Source organism: Pan troglodytes, chromosome 2 (genome assembly GCF_028858775.2).
Source record: "Pan troglodytes isolate AG18354 chromosome 2, NHGRI_mPanTro3-v2.0_pri, whole genome shotgun sequence".
In the NCBI taxonomy this organism is placed as follows: domain Eukaryota; kingdom Metazoa; phylum Chordata; class Mammalia; order Primates; family Hominidae; genus Pan; species Pan troglodytes.
Window position 1 is genome coordinate 53,940,060 of NC_086015.1, and position 25,959 is coordinate 53,966,018.

A 25,959-nucleotide genomic window follows, 5' to 3' on the forward strand; every position below is an offset into this window, starting at 1 on the left:
ACCACACCCGGCTAATTTTGTATTTTTAGTAGAGACAGGATTCACAGTGTTGGCCAGGCTGGTCTCAAACTCCTGACCTCAGGTGATCTGCCCGCCTCAGCCTCCCAAACTGTTGGGATTACAGGCGTGAGCCACCGCGCCCGGCCGGGACCATTCTTCCATGTGCTTCTCCTGAGCTATCAGCGACAAGATGGTGTCAGAGGAAGGTGTGTTATGCCCTGCTCTCCCAGGGCCATAAGGGTCTTAGGATGGGATCTGGCCTTGCTGACTGGACCTCAGAGTCAGAGAGGCACATAAGTGGAGGCCCATACCTCCTCTGCAGCCTAAGTATATGGAAGCTGTATAATGGGGTCCACAGTATGGGCCTTGGGGACTCCCCCTTCCTTCCTGGCTCTACCCAGTGCCCCCCTGATATGGAGGAATCATGGGCTTTGGCTCTCAGGACACTTCCAACATGCTCTGTAGGCCTTGCTGGATCTTATTCTCTTCAATGAGAATGTAGTTCTGGGCTGGGCACCGTGGCTCATGCCTGTAATCCTAGCACTCCTTTGAGGGGCCAAGGCAGGAGGATTGCTTGAGGTTAGGAGTTCAAGACCAGCCTGGGCAACATAACAAAACTCAACAAAACAAAAAAACTGCTAAAAATGTTTTTAAAATAAAATATGTGACCGGGCGTGGTGGCTCACGCCTGTAATCCCAGCACTTTGGGAGGCCGAGCCGGGTGGATCGCTTGAGGTCAGGAGTTCAAGACCAACATGGTGAACAGACAGATCTGGCCAACATGGTGAAACTATCTCCACTAAAAACAAAAATTAGCCGGGCGTGGTGGTGGGTGCCTGTAATCCCAGCTACTAGGGAGGCTGAGGCAGGAGAATAGCTTGAATTTAGGGGGTGGAGGTTGCAGTGAGCTGAGATTGTGCCACTGCACTCCAGCCTGGGTGACAGAGCGAGACTCCATCTCCAAAAAAAGAAAAAGAAAATGTAGTTCCGACTAGGTGATTTCCCAGAGTTCTCTCTTCTGTTTATGAGGAGTAGGGGTGGGGGACCCTAGTCCCACACTTGGATCTCAGCAGCTGCCCCTTGGTAACTGGTCCCCCAACACTAGACTGAGGCCCCTGGGGGACAACCTTAGCCTGACAGCCCCCTCAGTTAGATAGGCCTGGACCCTAGAAGAAAGGGAAGGTCCACAGGGTGGGTCTGGGCTGTGAACTATGGGCCCCAAGGCTGTAGATAAGGAGGCTGGGGGAGAGAGGAGCTCTCAGCCCAACAGGATTTAGCCTGGCTTGGGGAGCTATATCTCCTCACTCCCCTTTCAGTTCATACTTCTGTGCCTGCATCCCCTTCCTAACCTGACCTTTGTAAGTGCTGTTCCTCCTTCCAGGAGCACTCTTTCCCTTTTCTCCTTTTGCCACCTAAATGGCACCTCCTCCAGGAAGCCTTTTTGATCCAGACTTTGCCAGTCCCCTCTCCTGGGTCTCACAGACCCAGTGCTACACTCACCCCAGCACAGTTTACTCTGGATACTTCACTTCCTCCATCCCCAGTGCAGGACTCCCCCTCCTTCCAGCCTGGAGCTCCATGAGCACCTGAAGACTGAAAGAGGAAATGGAACTGGGGGCAGCCACACCCAGTGCAGGGTTGATACTGTGCCCTGAGGTGACATAAAAGACACTCCTTTTCCAAAGCAGAATTGGCCAGGAAATGAATAAACACCCAGAGAAAACCGTGGCGTGGTTCCTGCATTCCACAGTCAACACATCTAAAGATAGGCAAGGCAAAACTAAAATGAAACATTCTCAGCCTGGCGCACAGACAGGGGTTCTGGTGACCCAAATCCCACCTCCAGACTTTCAGAGGGATCTCTGGTGGTTGGGAGAAGACTTCACAAGCCCTCTTAGATCACCCCACCCACCCCTTTTTGGGGGTGGGGTTGCGGCAACCATCCGTTAGTTCTCCGCTGCCACCGTGTGGCCACGCTAATGGCTGTCCCCAGGCTGAGGTCCCCTGTAAGGCAGCCTTGGTTCTCAACAGCAGGGGTACACAGGAGCACCCCTTCCCCCTCTCGCCATCTGCCGCCTCTATAGGAGGGGGCAGTCAAGGTGTGTGGGGGAGGTCAGCTAATGGGACTCTTAAGTGCCAAGTACAAGGGCACCCCCAAGCTAACATAGCTGGCTAAGAACCTGCTCGACTGCCCTAGCACCTGACATCTTGAAGGAATACTAGCCACTTTTCCCTCCTTGAGCTCTCAGTCCCCTCTGAACACTGTTCTAGAGAACTAGGTCTAACCTCTTTCTCTAATCCCAAGATCACCTTAGCAGTAGCAAGGGAGTCTCTCTAACTGTAATATCACCACATCACACTGCAGGTTACCTGGAGTTTGAGAACCCCAGCCCTTGTGTGGACCACTCCAGCTTCACTGCAAACAAGTTATATTATGTTCTTTTTTTTTTTTTTTTTTGAGACAGAGTCTCACTCTGTCGCCCAGGCTAGAGTGCAGTGGCGCAATCTCGGCTCACTACAACCTCTGCCTCCTGGGTTCAAGCGATTCTCCTGCCTCAGCCTCCTGAGTAGCTGGGACTACAGGCACACGCCACCATACTCAGCTAATTTTCGTATTTTTAGTAGAGACAGGCCACCATGTTGGCCAGGCTGGTCTGGAACTCCTGACTTCCAGTGATACACAATCCTTGGCTTCCCAAAGTGTTGGGATTACAGGCGTGAGCCACCATGCCCGGCCTGTACTAGGTTCTTACCAGGTCCTTCCCTTTGCACATGCTGGCTCCTCCACTACGAACACCTTCCCTATTTGTCTGTCTTCCCACCCCTGATCTCCAAGCAGGTACACCCCACACTCCTAGGTGCCTATAGTCCCAGGTATACACATTTATCCAACTATGATCTCCCCAGAATATATGCTGAACTACACAGAAGCTGAGAAACCTACAAGAGTCAGGGCAACCAAAAGAGGCACTTAGGGGCTCACTGTTGACCAGAATGCCAGTAACAATCAGGGACAGCTGGCCTGGCATCACCCAGGCCCCAGAGGCAGTGGTTTGGTGTTCTTACTAGGAGCAGGGGAGGAACAAAAGCAGAAAACAGGCATAAAAGAGACCCAGGGCATGTGTGCAGGGTGAACAGCACCCACCAAGCCTATGGCTGCTCCCCAGAGGCTTTGGAATCTGGGCTGGTAGCCTGCTGCCATGCCCATTCCAATGTGAGCCACGGTGGGGCCAAGGGCAGGGGCTGTGCTGCCATTTTCTGGGACAATAAATACAACTGTTCCAGTGTACCCTGGGTCCATGTCACCCACACAGGCTCATTCTTCAATATGGCTTGATTTTAGTAGCAGAAAATATTGGCTCAACTCTCAGAAACTGCATGAGGGTGATTCTCTCTGACAGTCTGAAGACCACATTCAGAGGACAGTTTTCTCCAATAAGTACTTCCTAGGCCTTGTGTTCCCTGGGGCCAGAACTAGAAGATCCCCCAGCAGCAAAGTGGAAGCTCTCTGCATTGTGCCCTGGGTCCTGTGGTAGAGTAAATGGGGCTGGGCTTTCACTGCCGAGCCTCCTGGATGTCCATGGTGCCCCATGCAGGTCTGCCTATGCCATGCCAGGGACTAGGGTGACTAAGGAGGGCCGAGTGCACGTAGTAGTATTAGCTCTTATTATGGCAGGCCCACTTCTGCCTTAGAGGGTCAACTGGGCCTTCTCTCAGACCCTCAGCTCACTCTTGAGGACCATTTGGAGGAATGCACTGGCTGAGGTAGGAGAACTGAGGCATACAGCCCTTCATGGGAAGGCCTGAGCAGGGACAGTTTCCTCAGAGGCCTGCAGCTAAAGGGAGACTGGATTCTGAATTTCAGCTGAAGACTGGGTTGCCTCACCAGGGGCTCCATCCAGTACCAGGGCTCAGACTCCCCCCATTTTGACCATCTGTATCTTACTCAACTCAGCTTCTGCTGAACTACAGCAACCCATTAAACAGAGCCACAGCGAGGGCTCTGAAGGTGGTTGAGTAGTCTTTTGTGGCATGCAGCAGGGGGCCCCTCCCAGGAGTGATAAGAGAGGCAGACAGCAGAAGCTCAGACTGAATATGGGGGTGGGGGTAGGGTAGGGCAGTATGGTGCCTGAGAACTTTTTACATATGGTAGGACTTCAACTGAACCAAAACGGCCCCAGCCCAAGATCCAACTGAGAATGTGTGTGGCCTCATGCTGGTGCAAGGGAGGGAGGAGAGGGGCTCAAATGTGCCTGTGTCCCTGTGCAGGAGCTAGGGAGGAGGATCCAGTGTCTGTATGTGAGTGAGGGTGGATGGGCGAAGGGACAAGTGACAGAGCTTGACAAGTGTCTTCCCCAAAGCACTTTAATGCATTCACCAACCCACAGTCCCTGCCCGCTGGCTGGGCAAGAGAGGCCAGCCCCCATCTGGAGGCTCCCATGGCTTCCCACACCTAGTGTGTCCAGGAAGGCTGAGCCTGCACACATTCCTATCAATAGGTGAGGGGCGTGAGAATGAAGAGACGGTCTTCCTCTTTGCGGATCCAGCGCATCAGCTTATGGATGGCACTGACGGCTGACGCCTTGGTCCCCAGGGGGCTGTAACACATGTAGAGCTCAAAGGCGCCTGTCACCTGGAGAAGGGGCAAAGGGTCGTCATCTAGGTTAGAGGCCCCTCATGGCCCATACCTAGGACCTCCATAAAGCCCAGCCCATCCCAGGGCTACCTTACCCAGGCCAGGAGGTTCTCGTTGGGGCCCGTGTAGTAAATGGTCTTGAGTGGGCGAGAGGCATTGTGGGCACGACTGTGCAAGTACTGGTAGAGGCCCAGCAGCCGCTCCTGCTCCTCTTCACTGGTGTATGGGGCCTCAATCTCAGGGCTGCAGACAGGGTGGAGGGAGTGGGTTTGCAAAGGAATGACTTCCACTGTCTTCTCTAGAGATTTAGAAACACCTATTCCTATCCAGGAAGACTCTATCTTATGTCCTACCCTCCAGATGCTCCCTTAGGACAGGGCATTGTCTCCCCACCATAGCAGGCACCCCAGGACAGGGCTGGGCCCACTGAGACTAGAGCTGTGTCCCCTCTCACCCCCTAAGCTCATAGTGTCTTTGGTGACCCCTCTTTGGAGAGGCCAGGTTGAGTTTAGATGTCCAAGACAGAGTGACAGATCTGGAGTAGAGGAAAGGTGAGCTAGGAATCCTGTGGGCCAAAAGGGACAAAGGGAGGCCATATCTTCCCAGCCCCTCTGCTGGGGGAGTGGGTGGAGGAGGGCTGTGCTTCCTGGGCTGGACCAAAATGACCCCTAAAGTAGAGTTGCTCCAGGGCAAAGGACCCCAGAGACCTCTGTTCCAGTTTCCTTCTCTGGGTATATTGGGCATTTCCAGGCCTTCTGGTTAATAAAGTAGAGAGGGTATGCTCATGGGGTGATGGAGAGTCTGGGTCTCTGGTGCCAGAGTAAAACAGGCCCAGCACACTGGTCTGCTTCCAAAGGTAGGGACAGCTTCAGGGCTACATCTCAGAGCTCAGGACCAAACAGCCTCCCGACTCCACATGTCCCTGTCCCGCTACAGCAGTGCCCTCAAGGCCCTCCCTCACCTGGTGAAGAGTCCCGAGCTCTTTGACTTATAGAGGAAGTGACGCAGGTCAGGGATGCCCACTTGGGCAACGCTGTAGTAGGGTGTGCGCAGTGCCTCTCGCAGGGCCAGGTGGGCTCCGCGCTTGCGAAGGCGCTCCTGGAAGCGGCGGCGGCAGTCAGAGACTGCAAAGAAGTCCTCACGGTCAGTGGAGACAAGCAGCAGGCAGAGGTCGGTGTCAGGCTCTAGGTAAGAGATGTGTGCGTGGAAGAAGCCGGCTGCGTTGAATTTGGGCAGGCACACGGGCGTCCAGGCCTCGCCCTCGCGAAAGGACGAGGAGGAACTAATGAGGTTGAAGAGCAGGTGCAGGTCGATGGGGTGCAGAAATTGGTCCTTTCGGCGCACGAGTGCCACGAGCTGGTTGCGGGCCAGCAGGATGGAGAAGACCAGGCTGCGCGCACGCGCCTGCTGCAGGCTGGCGCTCACAGTGTCGCGCACGGCCGCCGCCAGGGGCAGGCACCGTGCCGCCCCCATCAGGAAGCTGGGGTCTCGTGCCATGAGCTGCAGCAGGTTGTCGGTGATGCGCTCTGAGCCCGAGAGTAGGCGCCGCAGATCATAGTTCTGCTTCTGCTGGAAGATGTGGCTCAGCTGCGCACCGGTAAGAAGGCTTAGGATCTGGTAGTAGATGTAGAGCAGCTCCTGCGCCAGCTCTTGTGCCGACTGCCGCGTACGAGCCACCGCCACTAGCACCAGCGGGCTCCGGCGCACGAATACTACCTTGTAGCCATCTGAGGGCGGGACAGGAAAGAAGGATGTCAGCCTCAGCGGCAACTCCCCCCGAAAACCGCCTTCCAGCGCAGCTCTTCGCTTTCCCCATCCTTTCCTCGCTCAGAGCTCTGCGCACAGTAGGGGTTTAAGGATGTTCAGGATAAAAACCCATTGCTCCTTCTCCCTGAGGGCTCAGGGCCTATCCCTGCCACTTGCTTCAAAGACTAGCTCCCTCTGAAACACACATTCTTATGCTAAGTGCTAAGTCAACTGGCAACTGGCAAGGGCTGGCTGGGTGGAGCTCAGGACCTGGGAGATAGATAGACTAGATAGATAGATAGATAGATAGATAGATAGATAGATAGATACATAGATAGATACATAGATAGATACATAGATGGATACATAGATAGATAGATAGAGTTTGTTGTTGTTGTTGTTGTTGTTGTTGCCTCCCCAGGGGGATTCTCACTCTCTCCAAAGGCAAAGCCCATGTCAGAGGCAACTTTGGTCCTCGCCGCAGCCCCATGAGGCCAGCAGTGTTGTTATCTTCTGTTCAGGTGAGGACCTTGAAGCTCAGAGAGGTAGAGGGACTTACCCTCAGTCACACAGCACATCCCAGCCCTCTGGTCTGCAGGGGTCCAAAACCTGCTATGAATGAACCTTGGCCAGGGGAGCCCGCCCCATTCCCTCTCCAGGTGGCTCACCTGCATGGATGGAGCGGATGGCGTTCTTGTCTGCCTCCAGGAAGGACACCAGGGCCACCATAACACCCATAGTGCTGGAAAGTGCCTCCTCAGACCCATAGCGGGAGTACACAGGCTTCCCTGCCTCACTCAGCACAAAGACATGCTTCTGGTGCAGGCGCCATGCCTCCGTGGCATCCTCCTCATCCCCCTCGGTTGTGCCCTCCCTGGGGGGCTCTGTGGCTGGTCGCCCAACTGCCCCTGGGGGTTCCAGCCAATCCTCAGAGCTTCCTGGCAGCATCTCCTCCTGCAGGTCCCGGGCCACACCCGTCAGCTGGGTGCTTAGCTCGCTAAAGTCCTGGCTGATCTGGCGCATGTCTGTAGGCAGCGGCGGGGGACCCCTGGTACCCTCCTTGTGGCTGTCCCCAGAAGCTGCCCCATCCTCTGACTCAGTCAGGTCCTCGTAGGAACGGGCATGGACGAACATGGCACCCTCCTGCCCCGCACCTGCAGGCCAAAAGCACTGGTGCTTAGAGGGGTAGCTAGTGGCAGACACTCCTACCAGCAAGGTGCCTAACGTGGTCACTCCAGCATGACTGCCTGTCTTGTTAGGATCAAGCCACTGTTCCCTTCTGCCACTGTCTGCCATGGATGATGCTTCTCTGCAACTTACAGCCCACCAGTCTCCTCTCATCGTACTGGAAAGAAGACCCAAACCACTCATGGCAGCAGTGGTGGCTGGTATCTGCCTACCTCTCATTCCCATCTCCCACCCCACTCCCTTGCCCATCTTGGTCACACTGGCCTACATCCATCTGCTCTCAGATACTTTCAACACACCCCCACCTGCCTCAGGAGCTCCACACCTGCTGTCAGCTCTCTCCTACCTCCCCAAGTGGCCGGCTAATTGTCACACTTAAGCTCTCAGGGAAGATGTTAGTTACTGACCTCCAACCCCAGGCACTCTATATATCCCTTTTTGATTTCTCTTGTGGCACTTGCCAGTTATTGTCCTTCTCCCCAACTACAATGGTACCCAGTAAGGTGCCGGAACGCAGCACCTCACCCTGTGTCTGGAGCACTGCCCATACTCAATGAATCTCTCTCTCTGGGAGAAAGCTCCCCTACCCTACTCAGGCCATAGCTCCTGACTGACCCCACTATAATGGCGCCACAGCCTGTGACTGCCTCAGGGCAGGGACCAGGTCAGTCTTCCTTTATTGATTTTTTGACAAAATAGTTTAACAGATATATTTTGAGTCTCTCTTGCGAATTCAGCCCTGTACCAGGCACTGGGGATATAACTGCCCTGCGCTCAAAGTGTTCACAATCTTGTGGAAGAGAGAGATGGGCAATATATGCATAAAGAGATAAAATTATGAAATAATTAGTGTGCTATACAGAGCATGGTCAGAGCAGGCCTAACTCGTGAGGAGGGGAGAAGGAGCCAGGGAGGTGCGCTGTAGACACAGGGAACAGAAGAGCCCACAATGGCAGCCAGAAAGCTCAGGGCGAGCAGCATAACATGAAGTGGAGAGGAAAGCCAGATGCAGAATGAGCCTGGCCTCCTGCCTTATCCCCAGAACCTGACGAATATCCAATGAGTGACTGACAAATGCATGAATAAGTGGAAAGGAAAAAGTGGTTGGGAATCCTAATTCCCCCTGGAGACTGCTCTGGTTGGCAGCTGGCTGAGGCTGTACACTTGCCCATACCTGGCTCCATTCCCTGGGCCATTCCTGGTGTGGGGCTCTCAGCTCTCTCCATACTCTGTCCATCAGAAGGAGTCAATGTGCCATCAAGGCATTCGCTGCTTCTCTTCCTCTGCATGTCAGTAGCCATCCTTTGAGCTCTCCTGTGGGGCAAACAAATGCAACATCAATGGCTTTTGGCAGGGTCACAGGCATAATCAACAGTGGTAGTAAGTACAGGAAAGTGTCCTTTATCAGGACTCCACTAACTCAAATCTCTAGAAAATGGATTCTGAGAATTCCTTTCAAAAAAATATATACTGTTCCTTTTCTGATTATAAAAGGAAGACATATTCATTGTAAAAAAAAAAAGACTTGGAAAGCACAGAAAAGTAGAAAGAAATATCAAGATTTTCCTACCATTCAGGATCTTTCACTGTTCATACGTTAGTGTATTTCCTTCTAGTCTTTTTTTTTTTTTCTTTTTTGAGACAGTGTCTCGCTCTGCCGCCCAGGCTGGAGTGCAGTGGCATAATTTCGGCTCACTGCAGCCTCCCCCTCCGGGGTTCAAGCAATACTCGTGCCTCAGCCTCCCAAGTAGCTGGGACTACAGGTGGGCACCATCATGCCTGGCTAATTTTTGTATTTTTTGGTATAGACGGGGTTTCACCATGTTGGCCAGGCTGGTCTCGAACTCCTGACCTCAAGTGATCTGCCCCTCTCGGCAGATTGTTGTTGTTGTTGTTGTTGAGACAGGGTCTCACTCTGTTGCCAAGGCTGGAGTGCAATGGCACCAACACAGCTCACTGCAGCCTTGACTTGGGCTCAAGCAGTCCTCCCATCTCAGCCTTCCCAGTAGCACATGCCACAGCCAGCTAATTTTCTTTTCTTCTTCTTCTTCTTTTTTTTTTTTTGAGACGGAGTTTCGCTGTTGTTGCCCTGGCTGGAGTGCAATGGCGTAATCTCGGCTCACCGCAACCTCCACCTCCCAGGTTCAAGAGATTCTCCTGCCTCAGCCTCCCGGGGTAGCTGGGATTACAGGCATGCACCTGGCTAATTTTGTATTTTTAGTAGAGATGGGGTTTCTCTGTGTTGGTCAGGCTGCTCTCGAACTCCCGACCTCAAGTGATCCGCCTGCCTCGGCCTCCCAAAATGCTGGGATTACAGGTGTGAGCCACCGTGCCCCACCTTTCTTTTCTGAAACAGGTCTGGCTCTCTTGCCCAGGCTGGAGAGCAGTGGCATGATCTTGGCTCACTGCAACCTCTGCCTCCTGGGCTTAAGCCATCCTCCCACCTCAGCCTCCTGAATAGCTGGGACTATAAGCACATGCCACTGCGCCTGCCTAATTTTTTTTTTTTTTTTTTTTTGAGATGGAGTCTTGCTCTCTCACCCAGTCTGGAGTGCAGTGGTGCGATCTCAGCTCACTGCAACCTCCACCTCCTGGGTTCAAGCAATTCTCCTGCCTCAGCCTCGCAAGTAGCTGGGATTACAGGCACCTGCCAGCACATCCAGCTAATTTTTATATTTTTAGTAGAGACAAGGTTTCACCATCTTGGCCAGGTTGGTCTTGAACTCCTGACCTTGTGATCCGCCTGCCTTGGCCTCCCAAAGTGCTGGGATTACTGGTGTGAGCCACTGCGCCCGGCCTAATTTTTGTATTTTTTATAGAGACAAGGTCTTTTCATGTTGCCCTGGCTGGTCTCAAACTACTAGGCTCAAGCAATCCTCCCACTTCAGCCTCCCAAAATGTTGGAATTACAGGCATGAGCCACCATGCCCAGCCTGGTCTTTTAGAAAATGTACATAAAATGTAAATAATTAAACAAACTGATAGCAGCAGCTAACAGTTATTCAGTGTCAGCGTATCATGCTAAGAAGTTTCTGTGGATTAAGTTACCTAATCTTGATCACGCCTCTATGAGACATGTGTTCCTGTCAGGCTAGCTTTATAGATGAAAGAACTGATACTGAGAGAGCTTAAGGAGCTTGCCCAATGTTACTACAGGAAAGAAGTGCTGGATTTGGATCTGGGAGTTGAAACAACTCTGTATCCTGTATCCAGTGGCTCACTCCTGTAATCTTAGCAAAGATTGGAGGCCAAAGAGGGAGGATCACTTGAGCTCAGTAGTTCACTAGCTAGGGCAACAAAGTCAGACCCTGTCTCTACAAAAAATTTTAAAAACTAGCCAGGCATGGTGGCATGTGCCTGTAATCCCAGCTACTAGAGAGACTAACATGAGAGGATCACATAAACCCAGCAAGTCAAGGCTGCAGTAAGCCGTGACTACAACACTGCACTCCAGTTTAGGCAACAGAGTGAGACCCTGTCTCAAAAAACTAAAACTAAAAATAAATAAAAATAAAAATTAACTAAGTTGACCAATAGTTCTTTTTGGATATCTAGGTGTTTGCAGATAAAAAAGTGAGACACAGGCAACAGGCTTGTCTTCAGGCTGCAGCCCTGCTTTTCTCTAAATATCCTTTTGTACCTTTTGAATTTGGCACAAGGAGTTGTCTTAACAATTAAAAACAACTATAGACATGTCAACTCTCAGTGCCCATGTAATGGCCAGGATAGATTCAGCCGGATCTCCTTGTCCTTCCACAGCCCCAGGCCCAGGTGGAGGTGGCCACAAGTGAATGTCAGTGGTAACAGAGCTAGCTGGGTGGCTCACCGAGGCTGGTAGCAAGGCTTATTTGGCCTCTAGGGTCCTTCAATGGCAGGCTGAAGGATCCTCACTTGTCAGGCAACATACAGTTCACCCAAGAGGGGATCCATTCCAGGTACCAATCCTTTAAGAAAGAGGGATCCAGCTGGATGGACTAGAAGGGCAGAGACTCATGGGGCAAACACTGCAGGCAGGCCAGGGGCCCAGGAGGCACTGGTGTTAGTGTGAGCAAAGTAGACCTGAGCCTGCATCCCAGAACACAGAGTCTGGTGGGAATAACTGAGCTCTTGTCCCCTCCTAGCTGTGTAACCTTGGGCAAATGACTCTTCCCTGGAAGCATGGCATAAAGTAGGTGTTCAAAAAAGTTCATGAAAAGGGTGGTCCCAAACAGATAGCATCACCATCAGTAGCATTTGTGTGGCATCAGCCAGTCTGTGTCCAAGAACATTCTCTCTGGACCTGGCATAGCTCCAGTCAGGCAGCTCCTATGTGTGTGCCCAAAGAACTAATTTTCAACCTCTTCTTTTTGTCACCTTTAAGCTATGTAATTCTTTCTTTAACTGAATCTTTTGCAGAAGCTCCACGTGCAAACAGACAGGGAAGCAGAGCCTGTATCCTGACAGCTGGCCTGGTGGCCACTCCTGCACTGAGCCTGAAGGACCACAGAGCACATGGAGGGTTGGGCACCACTGCCAACAGCATCACCCCACACAGAATAAAACCAAAGAAAGAAGGTTGGGGAGATAATCTGGGGATTTTCTAGGCCCCCAATCCCATCCATCAGGACAATCAAGAGTAATGGTTCCCAGCAAGAGTCAGAGCCCAGAAGGAAAAGGCGCAGGCTGCCTTGTCAGACAGTGGGCCAGAGGAACTAAGAGGCTGCATGCCCTCAACAGGAACCTGCGGTAGCATCCACAGAGGTCCCCTCTGAGACTGAGACTAAGAGGAGCAATCCAAAACAACCACCGCAACACCACAAGGCCCAGGATGCTGAATGCCAAGGAAACTAGGGCATGTCTAAGTCTTGCGCAAGAACACACAGGCCACGTAAATCTCATAGACCAGTAATTCCAAAGCTATCCTAAAAGCCAGAGTGGGCTCTGACAGATGAGTCTGCCCAAGTGCAGGCCAAGAGTAAGCTGCTCCTGACAGTACCAGGGTTGTGGCCAGGGCTTCCAGGCCTATCTGGGCTCAAGCGATCCTCCTACCTCAGCCTCCTGAGTCACTGGGAACACAGGCGTGAGCCACCATGCGTGGATAATTTTTGTATTTTTTGGTAGAATTAGGGTTTTGCCATGTTGCTCAGGCTGGTCTCCAATACCTGGGCTCAAGCAATCTGCCTGCCTTGGCCTCCCACAGTCCTGGGATTACAGCTGTGAGCCAGCACCCGGCCTGGAATGCCCTACATTTCTTTTCTTTTCTTTTCTTCTTTGAGACGGAGTCTGGCTCTGTCGCCCAGGCTGGAGTGCAGTGGCGCTATCTTGGCTCACTGCAAGCTCTGCCTCCCCAGTTTATGCCATTCTCCTGCCTCAGCCTCCCGAGTAGCTGGGACTATAGGCGCCCGCCACCACGCCCAGCTAATTTCTTTTTGTATTTTTAGTAGAGACGGGGTTTCACTGTGTTAGCCAGGATGGTCTCGATCTCCTGACCTGGTGATCCACCCACCTCAGCCTCCCAAAGTGCTGGGATTACAGGCGTAAGCCACCACGCCTGGCCGGAATGCCCTACATTTCTATGTCTCCTCACTTTCCTACTCCTCTAGTCAACTTCACACCTTTTCTCTCTTCAAACGTCCATCATCTCCTTCCCTGATGGTCATACTCAGCACTATCAGCAAATGACCTTGCCTTCCATTTCACCGAGAAGGCAGAAGTCGTTAGAAGAGAACTTCCGGGGCGAGTGTGGTGGCTTACGCCTGTAATCCCAGCACTTTGGGAAGCCGAGGCGGGCAGATCACCTGAGGTCGGGAGTTTGAGAACAGCCTGACCAACATGAAGAAACCCCGTCTCTACTAAAAATACAAAAAATTAGCCAGGCATGGTAGAGCATGCTTATAATCCCAGCTACTCAGGAGGCTGAGGCAGGTCAATCACTTGAACCCGGGAGGTGGAAGTTGCGGTGAGCTGAGATTACACTCCAGCCCAGGCAACAAAACCAAAATTGCGTCTCAAAAAAAAACAAGAAGGCCAGGCGCGGTGGCACACACCTGTAATCCCAGCACTTTGGGAAGCCAAAGTGGGTGGATCACCTGAGGTCAGGAGTTCGCAACCAGCCTGACTAACATGGTGAAACCCCATCTCTACTAAATAAAAAAAAATTAGCCAGGTGTGGTGGCACGTGCTTGTAATCCAAGCTACTTGGGAGGCTGAGACAGAAGAATTGCTTGTACCTGGGAGGCAGAGGTTGCAGTGAGCCGAGATCACGCCACTGCACTCCAGCCTGGGCAACAAGAACGAAACTCTGTCTCAAAAAAAAAGAAAAAAAAAAAGAACTTCCGGAGATTACCACCACCAGCTTACCTCATCTGCCAGAATAGGCCTTCCCTCTTTTTTTTTTTTTTTTTTTTTTTGAGACAGAGTCTCACTCTGTGGCCCAGACTGGAGTGCAGGAGCACGATCTTGGCTCACCAAAACCTCCACCTCCCAGATTCAAGCGATTCTCCTGCCTCAGCCTCCCAGGTAGCTGGGATTACAAGCACCCACCACTTCGCCCGGATAATGTTTGTATTTTTAGTAGAGACGGGGTTTCACCATGTTGGCCAGGCTGGTCTCAAACTCCTGACCTCAAATGATCCACCCGCCTCAGCCCCCCAAAGTGCTGGGATTACAGGCATGAGCCACCGTGCCTGGCCCCCTCTTCTTACTAAAGATGAGCTGTTCATGCTCCATAGAGGCTAACTCCTCCATGTGTACACCAGAGCCCAGCCCCTCTCACCTACTCAGGTACATGGCTTCAGCAGCTGTCCCTCCTCATCAGTTTCCCCTTCTCCCTTATCCATTACCAATATGGTGATATTTCTTGTCTTCAAAATCCCCTCCCAGCAGGGCTTGGTGGCTCATGCCTGTCATCCTAGTACTTTGGGAGGCCTAGGTGGGCAAACCACTTGAGCCTAGGAGTTTGAGACCAGCTTAGGCAACATGGTAAAACCCCATCTCTACAAAAAGTACAAAAGATTAACCAGGTGTGGTGGCATGCACCTACAGTCCCAGCTACTTGGGAGGCTGAAGTGGGAGAATCACCTGATCCCAGGAGGTCCAGGCTGCAGTGAGTGGTGATCACACCACTGCACTCCAGCCTGGGTAAAGGGAGTGAGATCCTGTCTCAAAAACAAAAACCAAACAATTTTGGGGGTTTTCGCTTTGTAATAATTCACTGGGCTATACTTATGATTTGTGAACTTTTCTATATGTTTGTTTTACTTCAAAGTTAAAACAAAACAAACTTCCCCTTAACTCTACATTCCCCACTAGCTATCAACCCATTTTTTTGTTGCCCTTTATAAAAAAACAAACAAACCCCCTCAAAATGGCAAATAATATTTGGAGTTTGCATTAGTCAGGTAGGCTAGACTATTCTGTGTAAAAAATGGATGCCAAATGCTAGAGGTTTTATACCCAAAGATCTTTTTTTATTTTTTGAGACGGAGTCTCACTCTGTCACCCAGGCTGGAGTGCAGCAGCGCCATCTCCGCTCACTGCAACCTCTGACTCCTGGGTTCAAGCGATGCTCCTCCCTCAGCCTCCCGAGCAGCTGGGATTACGGACGCCCACCACCACACCTGGCTAATTTTTGTATTTTTAGTAGAGACGGGGTTTCACTATGTTGGCCAGGCTGGTCTCAGGTGATCCTGACCTCAGGTGATCCGCCCACCTTCACGGATCCAAAGTGCTGGGAGTACGGGCATGAGCCACCGCACCCAGCCCCAGAGACCTATTTTTTGCTCACATAAAATCTACTGTGGGACTGGTAGCAATTCAGAATAGCTCCCTTCCAAGCAGTGATTCAGGAATCCAAGCCACTAGCACCCTATAGAAGCCATTCGGAACACATGCCTTCCACATCACCTGGCAGGGGAAGACAGAGATGGAGGATCATGTACCAGCTCTTAAATACTTCGTAGCTCACATTGGCCAGAACCAGTGATGTGGCCAGAGGGACTGGGAAATATATGGAGCTCATGGATATCTGGAAAGCAGGAATTGTCTCTGCCATAGCCTCTCCATTTCTCCCATTCTCTCTAAACCAGTTCTGAACAGAATCTCACCTCCATTACTCCATCAACACTGCTCCCATCAAGGTCACCAACGACCTCCAGGATCATCTTACTTCACCCGTAAACAATAGATAATTTGGTTATTTCCTCTCTCTTGAAACATTTTCTCCTCTTTTATGGCATACCACTCCTTTCTTGGCTCTCTTCTGACCTCATGGACTACTCCTTCTGAGTCCTTTTTGCAGTTCTTACTGTAAAGGGGCACAGAATTCAGTCTTTGGACCTCTTCTCTGTCTTCACTCAATCCCTGGGTGATCTCATTTGGTCTCATAGTTTTAAATTCCCTCTACATATTCATACTTTTTTTAAATCTCCAGCCCCAATATCTTTTCTGACTTAAAGAGGCACACACATTTAACTGTCTACTTCATGTTATCTCAAGGTTATATGCCTCAAACTGAACTCCTTAAAAAGGCCATCTCCTGGCCAGGCGTGGTGGCTCTCACCTGTAATCCCAGCACTTTGGGAGGCCGAGGAGGGTGGATCACGAGGTCAGAAGTTTGAGACCAGCCTGGCTAACCTGGTGAAACCCCATCTTTACTAAAAATATGAAAATTAGCTGGGTGTGGTGGCACATGCCTGTAATCCCAGCTACTCAGGAGGCTGAGGCAGGAGAATTGTTTGAATGTGGGAGGCGGAGGTTGCAGTGAGCCGAGATCGTGCCACTGCACTCTAGCCTGGGTAGCAGAGCCAGATTCTGCATCAAAAAAAAAAAAAGGTCATCTCCTTAAAAAGTTGCTCCTAGCTGGGTATGGTGGCTCACACCTGTAATCCTAGCACTTTGGGAGGCCAAAGCAAGCAGATTACTTGAGCCCAGGAGTTCAAGACCAGCCTGGGCAATATGGCAAACCCTGCCTCTACAAAAATACAAAAATTAGCCAGGCGTGGTGGCACGTGTCTGTGGTCCCAGTTACTCAGGAGGCTAAGGTGGGAGGATCACAGGAACCCGGGAGGTAGAGCTTGCAATGAGCCAAGATCGTGCCACTGCACTCCAGCCTCGGCAATAAGAGTGAGACCCTGTCTCCTTTTTTTTTTCTTTTTTTGAGATGGAGTCTCGCTCTGTCGCCTGGACTGGAGTGCAGTGGTGCGATCTCAGCTCACTGCAAGCTCCACCTCCTGGGTTCATGCCATTCTCTTGTCTCAGCCTCACGAGTAGCTGGGACTACAGACGCCCGCCACCACGCCCGGCTAATTTTTTGTATTTTTTAGTAGAGACGAGGTTTCACCGTGTTAGCCAAGATGGTCTCAACCTCCTGACCTCGTGATCCGCCTGCCTCAGCCTCCCAAAGTGCTGGGATTACAGGCCTGAGCCACCACGCCTGGCTGGTAGAGAACCTGTCTTTAAAAAGAAAAAAAGGCCGGGTGCAGTGGCTCACGCCTGTAATCCCAGCACTTTGGGAGGCTGAGGTGGGTGGATCACCAGGTCAGGATATCGAGACCACTCTGGCTAACACGGGAAACCCATCTCTACCAAAAATACAAAAAATTAGCCGGGCGTGGTAGCACTTTTTTTTTTTTTTTTTTTAAGAGATGGGGTCTTGCTCTGTCACCAAGTCTGGAGTGCAGTGGCTATTCACAGGTGTAATCACCACCCCACCATGCACTACAGCCTCAAATTCCTGGGCTCAAGTGAACTTCCTGCCTCAGCCTCCCGAGTAGCAGGGACTACAGGCACTTACCACTTCTCCCAGAGTTTTCACCATCTCAGTAAAAGATAATTTCATGGCTGGGCATAGTGGCTCATGCCTGTAATCCCAGCACTTTGGGAGGCCGAGGTGGGTGGATCACCTGAAGTCAGGAGTTCAAGACCAGCCTGGCCAACATGGTGAAACCCCATCTCTACGAAAAATACAAAATTAGCCAAGTGTGGTGGTGCATGCCTGTAATCCCAGCTACTTGGGAGGCTGAGGCAGGAGAATCACTTGAACCCATGAGGCAGAGGTTGCAGTGAGCCACGATCACGCCATTGCACTCCAGCCTGGGCAATAAGAGCAAAGCTCTGTCTCAAAAAAAAAAAAAGAAAGAAAGAAAGACGGCCGGGAGCAGTGGCTCACGCCTATAATCCCAGCACTTTGGGAGGCCGAGGTGGGCAGATCACAAGGTCAGGAGATCGAAACCATCCTGGCTAACACAGTGAAACCCCGTCTCTATTAAAAATAAAAAAATTAGCCAGGTGTGGTGGCATATGCCTGTAATCCCAGCTACCCCGGGAGGCTGAGGCAGGAGAATCGCTTGAACCCTGGAGGCAGAGTTGAGATCGCACCACCGCACTCCAGCTTGAACCCAGGAGGCGGAGGTTGAGATCGTGCCACCACACTCCACCCTGGGTGACAGAGCGAGACTCTGTCAAGGGAGGAAGGAAGGAAGGAGGGAAGGAGGGAGGGAGGGAAGGAAGGAGGGAGGGAGGGAGGGAGGGAAAGAAGGAGGAAAGGAAGGAAGGAGGGAAGGAAGGAAAGAAGGAAGGAAGCAAGGAAGGGGAAGGAGGGGAAGGAGGGAAAGGAGGGGAAGGAGGGAAAGTAGGGAAAGGAAGGAAAGGAAGAAAGGAAGGAAAAGAAGAAAGGAAAGAAGCAAGGAAAGAAGGAAAGAACGAAAGAAAAAAAGACAATTTCTTTTTTTTTTTTGAGACAGTCTTGCTCTGTTGCCCAGGCTGGAGTGCAATGGTGCGATCTCAGCTCACCGCAACAGTGCGATCTCAGCTCCACCTCCTGGGTTCAGGCAATTCTCGTGCCTCAGCCTCCTAAGTAGCTGGGACTACAGGCGTGTGCCACCACACAGGCTAATTTTTGTATTTTTAGTAGAGACAGGGTTTCACCATGTTGGCCAGGCTGGTCTCAAACCCCTGACCTGGTGATCCGCCCGCCTTGGCCTCCCAAAGTGCTGGGATTACAGGTGTGAGCCACCACACCTGGCCAAGAAAGACAATCTCATCCTTTCAGTTGTTCGGTGAAAAACCTTGGAGTCAGCCGGGCACGGTTTCTCACACTTTGTAATCCCAGCACTTTGGGAGGCCGAGGCAGGCAGATCATGAGGTCAGGCGATCGAGACCATGCTGGCTAACACGGTGAAACCCCATCTCTATGAAAAATACAAAAAATTAGCCGGGTGTGGTGGCGCATGCCTGTAATCCCAGCTACCCCGGGAGGCTGAGGCAGGAGAATCCCTTGAACCCGGGAGGTGGAGGTTGAGATTGCGCCACCGCACTCCACCCTGGGTGACACAGCGAGACTCTGGGAGGGAAGGAAGGAAGGGAGGGAGGGAGGGAGGGAAGGGAGGGAAGAAGGAAGGAAGGGGAAGGAGGGGAAGGAGGGAAAGGAAGGAAAGGAAGAAAGGAAGGAAAGAAAGAAAGAAAGGAAAGAACGAAAGAAAGACAAGCTCTTTTTTTTTTTTTTGAGACAGTCTTGCTCTGTTGCCCAGGCTGGAGTGCAACAGCGCAATCTCAGCTCCACCTCCCAGGTTCAAGCGATTCTCATGCCTCAGCCTCCCGAGTAGCTGGGACTACAGGTGTGTGCCACCACATTGGCTAATTTTTGTATTTTTAGTAGAGACAGGGTTTCACCATGTTGGCCAGGCTAGTCTCAAACCCCTGACCTTGTGATCTGCCCACCCTGGCCTCCCAAAGTGCTGGGATTACAGGTGTGAGCCACCTCATCTGGCCAAGAAAGACAATCTCATTCTTTCAGTTGTTTGGTGAAAAACCTTGGAGTCGGCCGGGCACGGTTTCTCACACCTGTAATCCCAGCACTTTGGGAGGCCGACGCAGGCAGATCATGAGGTCAGGAGATCGAGACCTTGCTGGCTAACACGGTGAAACCCTGTCTCTACTAAAAATACAAAAAATTAGCCGGGCATGGTGGCACGTGCCTGTAGTTCCAGCTACTCAGGAAGCTGAGACAGGAGAATTGCTTGAACTGGAGAGGCAGAGGTTGCAGTGAGCCAAAATCGTGTCGTTGTACTCCAGGCTGGGTGGCAGAGCGAGACTCTGTCTCATAGGAAAAAACAAAAACAAAAAACCTTGGAGTCATCCCTTACGCCTCTCTTTTTTTTCCCACACCTCATATACCAAACCATCAGCAAATCCTGTTAGCTCTATTTCAGAATATAGGCACATCCAGCAAAATGTCTCTAGTTAACATTTTCACCATAGAATGCCTTTTTGTTTTTAATATCCAGCTTGGTTGTCAGCCTTCAAGATGGTCTCTAGTGATCCTCAACTCCTGCTATGCGACTTTGCATACTCCCTTTCCACACTGAGCAGGGCTGACCTATGCAACCAATAGGACACTGTGTAAATAACAATGTGTGGCTGGGGACAGTGGCTTATGCCTGTAATCCCAGCACTTTGGGAGGCCAGGATGGGCTGATCACTTGAGGTCAGGAGTTTGAGACCAGCCTGGACAACATGGTGAAACCCCATCTCTACTAAAAATACAAAAATTACCTAGGTGTCATGACGGGCGCCTGTAATCCCAACTGCTTGGGAGGCTAAGGTATGAGAATCACTTGAACCCGGGGGGAGGCAGAGGTTGCAGTGAGCTGAGATCGCACTGCTGCACTCCAGCTTGGGTGCCAGAGCAGACCCTGTCTCAAAAAAAAATGAAAAAACAATGTGTGACTTCTGAGGCTAGGTCATAAAAGACATTGTGGCTTCTGCCTTGTTCTCTTGGATCATTCCCTCTAGGGAAAGCCATCAGCCATGTTGTAAGGACATGTAAGCGGCTCTATGGAGAGAACTTCATGGCAAGGGACTGAGACCTCCTGTGAACAGCCAGTACCAACTTGCTAGTCATGAGTGAGTCATCTCAGAAGCAGATCATCTAGGCCCAGTCAAACCTTCAGATGACTTCAATGTAATAAGAGACCCTGAGCTTGAGCCATCCAGCTAAGCCACTCCCAAATTCTTGACCCACAAGAACTGTATGCGATAATAAATATTGTCGTTTTAAGCTGCTAAGTTTTGGCATAATTTGTTACACAGCAATAGTTAACTAATATACCAAACTTATATTGATTCAGCTTATGTTTATTTATTTATCTATTGAGACAGGGTCTCACTCTGCCACCCAGGCCGAAGTGCAATAGTGTGATCATGGTTCACTGTAGCCTCAACCTCCCAGGCCCAAGTGATCCTCCCACCTCAGCCTCCCAAGTAGCTGGGACCACAGGCATGTGCCACCATGCCTGGCTAATTTTTTAATTTTTTGTAGAGACAGGGTCTCCTTATGTTGCCCAAGCTGCTCTCAAACTCCTTGACTCAAGTGATCTGCCTGCCTCAGCCTCTCAAAGTACTGGAATTACAGGTGTGAGCCACCACACCTGGCCCAGTGTATGTTTATACAGAAAATATGTATATTTACATCATTAAAATCTTATGTATATTTTTAACAAAGTAATGTGCATTTAAAGCTTCAAATTACATTCCAAATAGAACTGATAGAAAATTACTGAGTGCCAGCCTGGCTGACATAGTGAGACCCTGTCTCTACAAAATAAAAAATCAGCTGGGTGGGGCAGCTCATGCCTGTAGTCCCACCTACTTAAGAGGCTGAGGTGGGAGGATCGCTTGAGTACAGGAGGTCAAGGCTGCAGTGAGCCGTGATTGTGCCACTGTACTCCAGCCTGGGCAACACAGCAAGACCCTGTCTCAATCAATCAATCAATGGAAAATATATTAAGTTGAAGATTTCACACAGAATGTCCAATTTTCATGAAACAGATTACTGATGTTAAGTGGGAAATGCCTATATCCAGAATCTGACCACTTGTCACCTCCACAACTACCACTGTGGTCAAAGCCACCAGTGTCTCTCTAGGAGATTGTTGCAGTAATCTCCTATCTAGTCTCCCCTCTTTTGCCCTTGTCCCTGCATAATCTGTGCTTCTTACAGCAAAGTGATTCTCTTGATACAGAACTCAGGTCATGCAGTTCCTCTGCTCACAACTCTGTAATGGTCCCACCTTACTCAGTGAGAAAGCCAATTTCCTCACAGTGGTGCACAAGGCCCCACTCAACATAACTCCTTCCCCATTACTTCTTTGACCTCATCTCTTATCCTTTTTCCCCACTAACTGTGATTCAGCCCAGCCATAGTGGCCTCCTGGCTTTCCTTAAGCCTCCTGGGCACTCTTTAACTTTAGAACTTTGCCGTTGCTGAACTTTCCCCCTGCACCCCACTTCACCTACTCCATTGCCTGAGCTAGTTATCTATGTGACTCAGTCCCTCACTCCCTTCAGGTTGCTGCTCAAGCATTACCTTATCAATATCCCTGCTCCTTACCCCTCTTGCCCTGCTTTATTTCTCTGGATTGAAGGTTACCCTGTGACCTGCCACAAATTTCAGTATGGCTTTAAGCCACATGCGGGAGGAGTTCTATTTTTTTTGAGACAGAATCTCACTCTGTCACCCAGGCTGGAGTGCAGTGATGCAATCACAGCTAACTGTAGCCCTGGCCTCTCAGGCTCAAATGATCCTTCCACCTCAGCCTCCTGAGTACCTGAGACTACAGGCACGTGCCACCACGCCTGGCTAATTTTTTAATTTTTATTTTTGTAGAGATGGGGTCTCAGTATGTTGTCCAGGCTGTTCTCAAACTCCTGAACTGAAGATCCTCCCTCCTAGGGCTCCCAAAGTGCTGGGATTACAGGTGTGAGCCACCACATCCAGCCAACAGACATCTTTGGGAGGGAGATTTTTTTTTTTTTTGAGATGGAGTCTCATTCTGTCGCCCAGGCTGGAGTGCAGTGGCGTGATCTTGGCTCACTGCCACCTCTGCCTCCTGGGTTCAAGCAATTCTTGTGCCTCAGCCTCCCGAGTAGCTGGGATTACAGGTGTGTACCACCATGCCCATCCAATTTTTGTATTTTTAGTAGAGATGGGGTTTCACCATGTTGGCCAGGCTGGTCCCAAACTCCTGACCTCAGGTGATCCACCAGCCTCGGCCTCCCAAAGTGCTGGGATTACAGGCATGAGACACCGCGCCCAGCTGAACTTGTGTTTTTATCCCTCAGGCAATTAAAAAAGAAAAATGGAAGGGAAAACTGAAAGATCTCTGAAGAATGCCCAGCTCTGCCACACCTATGATGTGGCCTCTGGAAACCCCTGCCTGTGGGGAAGACTTATCACTGGTACTACTCAGGTGTTCAGGAACAATGGCTCCGAAGTTAGAGGGACCTGGATTAACCTGGCCTGGTCTCAGTTTTCTCATTTATAAAATGGGATAGTAGTATTGATTCCTTGGGTTGTGGGAAGATTAAATGAAATAATCCATGTAATTTGATTACATACTCAGTTGCTCCCATTAGCACATCCTGATTATTCTTACTTAGCATTCAGTCCATGTGTGACTGCACTTATAATACCACATGAATCCAGTGGTCTGTGCCATGTAAATCAGGCCTCTGAGATTTTGCTCAGCCTACAGTGGCATATGGGCAAATACGCTTCTGACCTTGCAAAGCCAGGTGGGCCCTAGCCTGAAGCGACTCACCTTCAGGCTAGGGCTATCATATAGACAGTTGGGAGTCAGGTCAAAGAGCTGTCTTATAGACAGCTGGGAGTTCCTCCAGGCTAACTGGTTGTTCACTGGCTCTGGAGTTGCAGGAATAGACAACGGGCTCTCTGCTGCTCTTGGAAGTATCTCCTAAATTAAACTCCTTAATTAGCCAGGTGTGGTGGCAGGCACCTATAATCCCAGCTACTCAGGAGGCTGAGGCAGGAGAATCACTTGAACCCAGGGGGCAGAGGTTGCAGTGAGCTGATATCGCGCCATTGCACTCCAGCCTAGGCAAAAGATTGAAACTCTGTCTCAAAAACAAAAACAAAAAAACCCCAAAAAACTCCTTGGTCTGCCACATGCCACTGCTCTGTGACGTTGCACTTTTGGTTCAAAGACCCAAACAAGGTCTACAATAGCTTACTTATTCTGTCCTCAGGGCCCATTCTCCACTGATCCCTTGTGGGCTTTAGCTGACTAAGCCCAGTGTGGCTGAGTGGTACCCAGCATGGTACCTGCATGGGGAAGGGTTGGCGGGGGCCGGATCAGCTGGCCAGAGCTAGTGGATGCTTCCTTCACAATAGTTCTCCTGCCACCTGAGATCATACAGTATCTCAGCATCTCCTAGGTCAGTCTGGGGTCCAGCCAGAGGCCTGATGAAGGAAACAGCTCTCTGAATACTTACTCTGGAAACTCAGACAGGGAGGCTGAGTGAATCACAGCAAAATCCACCCCAACCCCCATTGGAGCCACAACTGTGCAACTGAAGCTCCTGGGAGGCTAGAATTGAAGAAGTTAGGCAAAGGAGGTCTCTTAGAACCAGCCCCAAATGCCCCTTCTCAGGGAACCCTTCTCAGACAACCCCTCTAGAAGCCCCAGGCCTTGCTTTTCCTAGAAGTGCCCTGCTATGCCTGTGAGCAATGTCACCAAACAAGTTGGCTCAATCAGCCCTTGTAGTGTGCCTCTCTCACTCAGGCAGCCTTGGAGCAGAGAAGGCCTTCAGAAGCCCCTCCCTACTGACTCCCTACCACTCCTGCTCCCTCTTCTTGCTTGGATAGCACTTCATTTCACCTTAACCCTTTGGAGCGGCCTGTCTGGAAAGGAGGTGCCAGGATACAGGATGTGTGGCAGACAAGGCCCAGGTGAGGCTGTGCTATGGCTGCTTCAGCAGGATGCCTACTCCATGCTGAGATCACAGTCTGGTCCTTGTCACTTCTGGCGGTTACTTCCCTCCCTGACAAAGGGTGCTCACTCTCCCTCTGCAAACTTGTGCCCAGAAAGGGTGGCTCACCCAGTACAAGGGACAACCCAGTTGCACCAGGCAAACTGGTGCAAAGTCCGGCCAGGCGCAGTGGCTCATGCCTGTAATCCCAGCACTTTGGGAAGCTGAGGCAGGCAGATCACCTGAGGTCAGGAGTTCAAGACCAGCCTGGCCAACATGGTGAAACCCCGTCTCTACTAAAAAAATACAAAAATACAAAAAATTAGCTGGGCATGGTGGCGCATGCCTGTAATCCCAGCTACTCGGGAGGCTGAGGCAGGAGAATCGCTTGAACCCGGGAGGCGGAGGTTGCAGAGAGCTGAGATCACACCACTGCACTCCAGACTGGGCAACAAGAGTGAAACTCCGTCTAAAAACAACAAAGCAAAGACCCAAGCCCCTTCCAGGTGCTGCCCCGCTCATCCCAGTTACCTCTGTTGCTTTTTGAGAAGACTCTACCGGCCAAATATGTGTACGTTTGTTGGCGGGGCGGGGGTGGGGGAGTGGGGAGAGTCCTACCTGGCCACTGCCCCCTACCGGATCTCGCCCTCCCAGCCAAAGGATGGGTTCCAGATCTCGCCTTTTGTATTCCCCAGCTGGGGGCTAGCCGGCTGAGGGACCGCAGGGAGACACAGTCTTCCCATTGCAAACGATAGCGTTGATGGCTGGAGGCCCCCGTCTTCAAGCCCCTCCCTCCAAAGATGACAGCTCTCCAGTCTCTAGGTGCCTCCAGGCCACGTGGGCTGGCAGTCAACTCACCTGTTTCTCAGAGGGGTCCAGGACGCACAGAAGGTGCCGGTCACTGCCCTCTGCCGGACCCATGGAGGGGTAAGGGTGTCCGGCCGGGGCCGGCCTGAGGGCACAGCTTCGCGGGGCCCCGGCCCCCTGCGTACACAGACATGGCCACAGCGCAGGCACCGCGCCCTCCCACCGCCCTCACCCGGCCGCCGGTGCAGGAAGATAGCTTTCGCCGGCCTCTCGCGGCCAAGGCCCAGCTCCAGCCGCTCAGCCCGACTCGGCCCGCCCCTGGGGTGCATTGTGGGAAATGTAGTCCTTAGCGTTTGGCCGCCTGCGGCGCCGAGGGACTGGTTCTGGGCTCCTAGTCCCAGCAGAGCCGTGGGCAGGTCCTGACCCGGGTCCGCGATTGCCTCATCCGGCGCCGCCTTATAGGGGCCTGGGCGCCTCCTCCGAGTCTAGAGTCCCACACAGAACAGCCCTGGACTCTGGGCCTCTCCGTCCGAGCCAGCTAGCAGTTCATTTCAAGTGAGAGAAAGGGACGTTAGGATTGTTTCTCCCACTGATTGTGGAAGGACAGTGCAAGTTTAGGGGACTGGATAAATGTCATTAGTGGGCCCAGCCACACAGGCTGTAAAGGATGTGGGCATGCGCAAAAGTCGCACTAATTGTTTCTAAAAACATATTTGTAGCCACGTTTTAATGTATCAGTATAATGCTCTAGAACGGTAGTTCTCAACTCTGACAGCACATAGAATAAGCCGGGAAGCTTTTAAAAAAAAAAAAGAACTAGGACGGGCGAGGCGGCT

At 51.4% G+C, this 25,959-nt stretch overlaps 1 protein-coding gene across 3 annotated transcripts; it reads right to left on the reverse strand.

Moving 5' to 3' along the window:
• Window positions 1–4,347: 4,347 nt before the first annotated feature.
• MON1A (MON1 homolog A, secretory trafficking associated) lies at window positions 4,348–25,448 on the reverse strand. 3 transcript variants are annotated; one of them, XM_001166744.5, is made up of 6 exons: window positions 25,175–25,448; window positions 8,745–8,884; window positions 7,051–7,536; window positions 5,598–6,363; window positions 4,732–4,879; window positions 4,348–4,633 (listed from the first exon to the last, which is right to left on the reverse strand). In XM_001166744.5, exons 2-6 carry the CDS (start codon window positions 8,869–8,871, stop codon window positions 4,493–4,495), a joined length of 1,668 nt encoding a protein of 555 aa, XP_001166744.2. In that variant the 5' UTR covers window positions 8,872–8,884; window positions 25,175–25,448; the 3' UTR covers window positions 4,348–4,492. The 3 variants fall into 3 exon arrangements, with proteins under 3 accessions (XP_001166744.2, XP_009443788.1, XP_003309922.2); XM_009445513.5 differs by lacking the exon at window positions 25,175–25,448 and adding an exon at window positions 24,935–25,112; XM_003309874.4 differs by lacking the exon at window positions 7,051–7,536 and having other exon boundaries at window positions 25,175–25,445.
• Window positions 25,449–25,959: the final 511 nt, after the last annotated feature.

Excerpts from the sequence above, each read along its gene's own strand:
- MON1A (XM_001166744.5), bottom strand. The coding sequence starts at position 8,871 with ATGGCTACTGACATGCAGAGGAAGAGAAGCAGCGAATGCCTTGATGGC. Across the intron at positions 6,364-7,050 it reads CATCCGCTCCATCCATGCAG|ATGGCTACAAGGTAGTATTC; the intron begins GTGAGCCACCTG and ends TCCCGCCCTCAG. Across the intron at positions 4,634-4,731 it reads ACGAGAACCTCCTGGCCTGG|GTGACAGGCGCCTTTGAGCT; the intron begins GTAAGGTAGCCC and ends CCCCTTCTCCAG.